The 6,823-nt window shown below is 40.8% G+C and overlaps 3 protein-coding genes across 4 annotated transcripts in view; 1 reads left to right on the top strand and 2 right to left on the bottom strand.

Moving 5' to 3' along the window:
• Window positions 1-3,009, bottom strand: part of LOC107741863 (complement component C8 gamma chain-like) — a 16,556-nt gene extending 13,547 nt beyond the window's left edge. For both annotated transcript variants that reach the window (XM_016554673.1, XM_016554669.1), the window contains exons 1-2: window positions 2,741-3,009; window positions 2,161-2,294 (exon numbers count right to left, since the gene is read on the bottom strand). In XM_016554673.1, the coding sequence (XP_016410159.1) occupies window positions 2,161-2,294; window positions 2,741-2,911 (305 nt within the window). In that variant the 5' untranslated portion in view covers window positions 2,912-3,009. The remainder of the gene's footprint in view (window positions 1-2,160; window positions 2,295-2,740) is intronic.
• LOC107741853 (diacylglycerol kinase kappa-like) lies at window positions 366-1,883 on the top strand. The gene is made up of 2 exons (XM_016554662.1): window positions 366-862; window positions 911-1,883. The coding sequence occupies exons 1-2, from the start codon at window positions 690-692 to the stop codon at window positions 1,278-1,280; spliced, it is 543 nt and encodes a 180-aa protein (XP_016410148.1). The 5' UTR covers window positions 366-689; the 3' UTR covers window positions 1,281-1,883.
• Window positions 3,010-3,101: 92 nt separating the features above from the next.
• Window positions 3,102-6,300, bottom strand: LOC107741831 (methionine-R-sulfoxide reductase B2, mitochondrial). The gene is made up of 5 exons (XM_016554613.1): window positions 5,920-6,300; window positions 5,055-5,152; window positions 4,880-4,956; window positions 3,900-4,047; window positions 3,102-3,739 (listed from the first exon to the last, which is right to left on the bottom strand). Exons 1-5 carry the CDS (start codon window positions 6,044-6,046, stop codon window positions 3,635-3,637), a joined length of 555 nt encoding a protein of 184 aa, XP_016410099.1. The 5' UTR covers window positions 6,047-6,300; the 3' UTR covers window positions 3,102-3,634.
• Window positions 6,301-6,823: the final 523 nt, after the last annotated feature.

Raw genomic sequence — 6,823 nt, forward strand, 5'->3', positions numbered from 1 at the left:
ATAACCATTTACACGCACGAGCATTATCACACGAGCTCCGCTCCTCCCGACCGCAGACACAGGTTTACAAGCCACTTTTTCCTGCGTTTTTCAAACAGTTTCTTGACTTTTCCCCACTTATGAACAACACACCTTCGTACACGATAAAAGCTCCTTGTGGTTTCTCGGTTTGGCCAATTTAAGCATCCATAAACAACGCAAAACACTGGCATTTTGAGTTTCTGCTAGTGATTCCTATGGAGAGAAAAATCACTTCCTGCCCTCCAGCTTTCATTTTGCGCGTCATCAGTGACGTCATGTGCAAACAACCTATTGTCAGTCTTGTGTCTTGTGTTTCTCTCCCTCTTATGCCCATATTTGGTCATTTTCCTGTCCTTGTTTAGTTTAATTATGATTCCTTTCAGCTGTGTTCTATTAATTACCCTAGTATTTAAGTTCCTGCCTGTTCAGTTCCCCTTTGGTCTGGTCTAGTCGTTACGTTCCTTGTGTCTCAGCCCTGCCTTGTCTTGCCTCTGTAGGGATGGATTAAAGCCTGTTTATTTGAGTTATTCCTCGTCTCCGTGTTGTTCCTCCCCGCTGTGTGCACTGTGACAGAAGACCAGACCCAAAAACAGTGAGCGGCGCCCATTAGCCCATTATCCCCATTTTGTTTTCCGTTTGTGAAAGTTTTTTAGTTTTTCCCCCGCGGCATGGAAGTCGCTGCTCGTCTTTCCGCCCTAGCCCGCAGAGATTTATCGTGGGAGTTCGGCGGGATCTCCGGGAGCACTGCGAGTCCGCCGGCCGCTCATCAGTCAAGTTCGCCGGCCGCGGCTCTCTCCAGTCCACCGGCTGCGGCTCACTCAAGCCTGCCGGCCGCTACGAAGTCAAGCCCACCGGCTGCGGATCTCTCCAGCCCGCCGGTCGCTCCAAGGTCAAGTTTGCCGGCCGTTCCAGAGTCAAGTTTGCGGGCTGCAGCTCGCCCAAGCCCGCCGGCCGCGGCTCACTTCCAGCCCCCTGAGCTCGCTCCTGTGGCGGCTCCAGCCCCTGAGTGCGCTCCAATGTCAGCTCAATCCCATGAAGCCATGTTTGCAAGTCTTGTCTTGTCCATAGAGACCCTTCGAAAGCTGGCGACTTCTCTTGTCATGGCCACGGAGGCCATTCCCAAGCCGCTTGTGTCTCCAGGTGCCTTTATGGAGGCGGTTCCTGAGTTTAACCCTGAGAGGGCCCCTGACTCCACGTCCAGCCCAAGGAGGGCTGTTGTGCTCCTGTCATGCCCAGAGGGCCTCAGATTCCGAGTCTAGCCCAGAGTGGGCTCCAGTTCCTGAGTTTAGCCCCGAGAGGGCTCCGGTCTCCACGTCAAGCCCAGGGAGAGCTGCTGTCCCCCATCAGGCCCAGAGAGGGCCTCAGTCCCCGACTCTAGCCCAAGGAGGGCTCCTGTTCCCGAGTTTAGCCCAATGAGGGCTCCTGTTCCCGAGTTTAGCCCAAGGAGGGCTCCAGTCCCCGGATCCAGCCCAGAGAGAGCTGCTGTTCCCTCGTCCAGCCCAGGCAGGGCCTCTAGACCCAAGTTTCTCCCTAAGGATTTTTTTGGGGGGGGCTATATGGCTCGGGCCGTAGAGGCCGGGCCGAAGGATGAGGTCAAGGCCACGGAGGCCGCCCTGCCATGGCTTCCTGTGCTCCCTGCTCCGCCATGGCCTCCTGTGCTCCCTGCTCTGCCATGGCACCCCGAACTGCCTGATCCGCCGTTGGATCTTAGGAGGCGCGTGGATGCGCCTTCAGGGGAGGGGGGTAATGTCAGTCTTGTGTTTCCCCTCCCTCTTATGCCCATATTTGGTCATTTTCCTGTCTTTGTTTAGTTTAATTATGATTCCGTTCAGCTGTGTTCTATTAATTACCCTTGTATTTAAATTCCTACCTGTTCAGTTCCCCTTTGGTCTGGTCGTTACGTTACTGTGTGTCTCAGCCCTGCCTTGTCTTGCTTCTGTTGGGATTGATTAAAGCCTGTTTATTTGAGTTATTCCTCTTCTCTGTGTTCCTTGTTCCTCCCCGCTGTGTGCACCGTGACAGTAATGAAGGTAATTAAGGGCCAGTATTTGGATAAACCAAACTATATCATAAAGCGAACTGAGATAAGCTGGGAAGTCTTAAATGCAGTGAGTAAAATGTGGCTTAAACAGTACTCACAGTTTTCTCACAGTGCTCACTGACACCTTTTCACCAGTGACAGTCCTAGTGACAATGGTGCTCTCCACCTTGCCGCTCTCCAGAAGATTCTTACACCGTGATGCCACAGTAAGCAGGTACCACTTCCCACTCATCCAGAGAGAATGAGTTTTTAATCAGGTAGTGAAAAATCACTCTGCAACAAACTATGCACATACATTTACATTTACATTTACATTTAGTCATTTAGCAGACGCTTTTATCCAAAGCGACTTACAAATGAGGACAATAAAAGCAGTCAAAACTAACAAAAGAGCAACAATATATAAGTGCAAATGACAAGTCTCGGTTAGCCTAACGCAGTACACGTAGCAAGGTGTATATATATATATATACATACATATATATTATACTTATTTAATTTAATTTCATTTATGAAGAAATATATCTGCCGTCTGTTGAAACAACATTGGGCAAGATTAATGGCCTATTTAATATGAATAATGTTCACTCATAGTCTATAAAATGATGTGCCTTTTTTATTCAATGTGCCAAAACGAATTAAGTTGATTGCTATGACATGAAGGATGTTGAAATATACCTGATCAATGTTGATGTTCTGACCTGGAGCTAGTTTTTCAATCGTCTTTTCTGCCTCGGATTTCTTTGTCTTCGGTGGTGTTGGTTTAAACCGTGCTCTTCGTGCCTCGGCAGGCTCCCAGAAACCGAGCCACGTGAGCACAAAGAACAAATGCAGCCAGAGGCGAATCATGAAATCGGTTCTTTTTAACGTGTTCACTAAAACGCTTTATACCAGTCTTCCCCTACAGCTGTTAAAATTTTGCTAATATGAGTCAGTCAACTGTCCAGTGTTGCACAACACAGATTAGGATGACGACCCTCTACTCAGGTTTATCATTAACACATAGACAAACCCACACAAATACACATTTTTTGGCAATGTTCACTTTAATACAACTTGATAAGTTTATTTTTTTTATTTTGTCATAAAGTGTTTGCACTCGGATTATAATGTACAGTGGTATGCAAAAATACAATATATCATAATGCAACATTACAGTGCACAGGAACATAATGACACCTTCTTATGGTATGTTTTATCAACCACACTTAAAAATAAAGTTTTTTTTAAAATTTTTTTTTATTGCCATCTGTTTCCAATAAGAAATTGTAACATCTTTGGAACCCTTCCAGTAGGTTCTTTACAGTGGAAAAGGTTCTTTAGAATTTAAAATGTTCTTTACACTAAAAAAAAATGGTTCTTTTAAGGACTGTTCATAGAAAGGAATCATTTTTGAGGAATCAAAAATGGCATTTCTGCTAAAGACACCCTTTTGGAACCTTTATTTTTAATTTGTAGACTGTAACTCATAGCATACCACAGTGGACATTTGTTATTCTAATCCTATTTGTTTTCTTTATTTGCATGAAATAACTGTAAAATACTGTCCAGAGATATATGGATGTCTCTACATTATTTCTCTCTGGGCTTAAAGTTTAGAGCAATGCTGTTGATGCAGAATCGCTGGCCAGTAGGATCTGGACCATCATCAAAGACGTGTCCAAGATGGGAATCACACTATAAAACAAAATGACATGTTATAATGGTATCTGGCAACCTGAAAGGACGAGTGGAATTATTACTATTTACATTGTATGTTAGCAAACAGCACAAAGTATGGTTTCCGAAAAAGCCAACACAATGATTAAACCGGCCGACATCATTGTCCTGCGCTCACATGTTTGCAGATAACCTCTGTTCCTGTGCTACCAAGTGAGTTGTCAGGGCGACGGACAATGTTGGCGTGACTCTCGTCTTTTTCCCATGTGCCGTGAGCCTCATAGAAGGACGGCCACCCAGCTCCTGAATCATATTTCACTTCTGAGCTGTCGGAGCAAAAGGCAAAATTGTATTTATATTTGCAAGTTTTAATTTATAATTTATAATAACAGATTTGAATATTTATTTCATATTTAATAGATTTAATATTTTAATATTATTTTTGTTAATTTATCATGTTGTTCTTTTGTTACTCCTAACTGTATATATTTAAAAGTATCAATCTGTCTTCGAGGAGAATTACACAATTTTAATTGTATTTTGATTTACACTCTTAAAAATAAAGGTGCTTCAAAAGGTTCTTCACAGCGATGCCATAGAAGAACCATTTTTGGTTCCACAAAGAACCATTCAGTCAAAAGAACCATCTCTTTCTTACCTTTTTGTAATCTGAAGAACCTCTTTTCACCACAAAGAACCTTTTGTGAAACAGAAAGGTTCTTCAGATATTAAAGGTTCTTTATGGAACCATTTAGACAAAAAGGTTCTTCTATGGCATCGTGAAGCACCTTTATTTTTAAGAGTGTAGTTTAGTGGCCTTTTAATATTTTTTCCTTCCCCCCTAATCACAGACGTTTTTTGCGGAAGCCTAATGTCGCTGAAGCAAGTGAACAGTTTGGTGAGTATTGTGTCAGAAGAGTGATGCTGTGTGCGGTAATGCTAGTCTGTGTTTATCATTATATGGCATCTTTCCTCAGGTCAGCTGGCCAAGGAGCTCAAACAGCAAGACTGTCCTCAATATGCTGCCTTCTGTAATCTCGCCATGGCCCGGTAACACAGCATCTCTCATAACTATCAATTCTTCATCCTAGTTTCTGATCTAAAGAACATGTGGAAATGGTTTGTCTTTTAAGAGTGTAGGTTTTTAAAAGTTCTTACCTAAAAAGAGGGGAGTCACAGCAAACACAGTGGTACATGCCCACCTCATTGTGATTCAAGTAGATGCCACTGAATGGCTATAAAATAAAAAGTGTGTACTTATTTTTAATTTTTTTTCTCAAAGAAAAATTAAGGTATCCAGAAAATTGTCTGATATGTGAGTTACCAAACGTACCACCTCTGTGCCTTTTTCTCTTGTAACAACATACTGTTCTGGAGTCAGCTTCCTCTGCCAATCTGTGGACTGGTCATAACGCGTCAATGACTGCAAACCTGTATAAACAGCCATAAACGCAATACATTTTTGTTCCAACACATACATCTTAATATAATGGATATTAATCTCACAATTTGTAAAGAACTGTAAAAAAAAAAAAAAAAAAATTCCAAGTGTTTCTTCCTTTTTATATTTCTCTAATGAAAATGTTTCAAACAAAAATGTCTTGGGAATATTGTTTTAATTAGTAGCAATTTTACATTCCCTCATGTTGGTCTTCTAGTATCCTCTTTAATTAACTAACAAAGTCAGGTCTTTAATGACGTCATTCTCTAGGCAGTGACATCATTTCTGTTGATAAAACAACAACATGAATTTGATGAGATTTCTATGTTTTGTGGTATTAGTCAAAGAAATCGAATACATCATTGTTATACTATCTAATAAGGTAAAATATTACTAACATATTTAAAATGATATATATTGGGAATTTATTTGAGATTTTGAGTAATTTCCGGCGGCAGCGCTGAGATTATTATTTTTTTATTTAATTATTTAATTATTTATTTGAACATGCACCACATAGAAACAGTTTCTTTTGCAGGCCCTTTTCAAAAGCCAACACTGTGTTTGAGTAATCAGATCACGCATGCATGTTCTGAGCTACATGACTAGAATAACTGCACTTTGCACCGACTCAATAGATAACGAAATGGAATTGCACAAAATTTACATTTCACAAAATAGAATAATTATAACAGAAATAATGTCTTGAGGTTCTTCATTTTTTTAAACACAATATAGATCGAGGCAAAACCCCTACCCGTTGATGTAGACATCAGCCGAATCCCTACAAATATCCTCTTTTGTTGTAAAATTGATTTGACAGTCGCTCCGTTGGAAACGATAGAGGAGAAGCGAATTAGAAAACGTGACATTTTTCTCGACATATTATTTCATGCAGTGGCCTGACTTTCTCCACTATTAGTTCACATGGGCTACCCAAAAGACTGAAAAGAAGCTGAATGGAGCTCAGTTGTCTTCATTCCCCCCCTCACAGCTCGAGCAGCGGAAACCGGTCACAACTCAAAGACTTTATGGGTCACGGTCGACTGACTGACTGAGACTGATCAAACTTTGCACCTTTTGTCAATGGACTAATCATCTGATCATCATGCACTTCGAAGTTTTAAAAAAAATTGTTTTTTAGGTTCCTTGTTTTTTGTCTTATCGGAATATTTTTGCTCTTATCATAGTCTCTATTTCATCGCAGACTTTGACCTTCATATGGGAGAACAACGTGCAACGCCTTCTACAACAGTTATTACCATCAGAGATAATGCAGTGTAACTAAGATTTGACCAGAATTCACATAATTTTTGATAATACTTTATTAGAAGTAAATTCACTTCACCTTGTACAATAAATATAACATAAAATGATGCATTAATCACTTTCCTGACACAACACCAAAATTTATATCAAAAACAATTCTTATATTAAATAAATCTGAACTATATATATATATATATATATATATATATATGTATGTTTGTGTGTGTGTGTAAATATAAGACTAACATAAATTGGTCCGATATGCTAGAGCTGCTGGTGAGTTGCTTTTCATGAGGTTTCCAGGTTGATGCATGAGATCTATGATATAACATTCAGGCTGAGAGTAACCACAAGTTTTCTTTGGACCGGTAATGAAGATTTCATTGCAGGCA

The sequence above is a fragment of the Sinocyclocheilus rhinocerous genome, unplaced genomic scaffold (assembly GCF_001515625.1).
Source record: "Sinocyclocheilus rhinocerous isolate Xijiao unplaced genomic scaffold, SAMN03320098_v1.1 scaffold100, whole genome shotgun sequence".
Taxonomy (NCBI): Eukaryota; Metazoa; Chordata; class Actinopteri; order Cypriniformes; family Cyprinidae; genus Sinocyclocheilus; species Sinocyclocheilus rhinocerous.

Excerpts from the sequence above, each read along its gene's own strand:
- LOC107741853 (XM_016554662.1), top strand. The coding sequence starts at position 690 with ATGGAAGTCGCTGCTCGTCTTTCCGCCCTAGCCCGCAGAGATTTATCG. Across the intron at positions 863-910 it reads AGCCTGCCGGCCGCTACGAA|GTCAAGTTTGCCGGCCGTTC; the intron begins GTCAAGCCCACC and ends GGTCGCTCCAAG.
- LOC107741831 (XM_016554613.1), bottom strand. The coding sequence starts at position 6,046 with ATGTCGAGAAAAATGTCACGTTTTCTAATTCGCTTCTCCTCTATCGTT. Across the intron at positions 5,153-5,919 it reads GCTGATGTCTACATCAACGG|GTTTGCAGTCATTGACGCGT; the intron begins GTAGGGGTTTTG and ends CTGTTTATACAG. Across the intron at positions 3,740-3,899 it reads CAGAGGTTATCTGCAAACAT|TGTGATTCCCATCTTGGACA; the intron begins GTGAGCGCAGGA and ends TTTGTTTTATAG.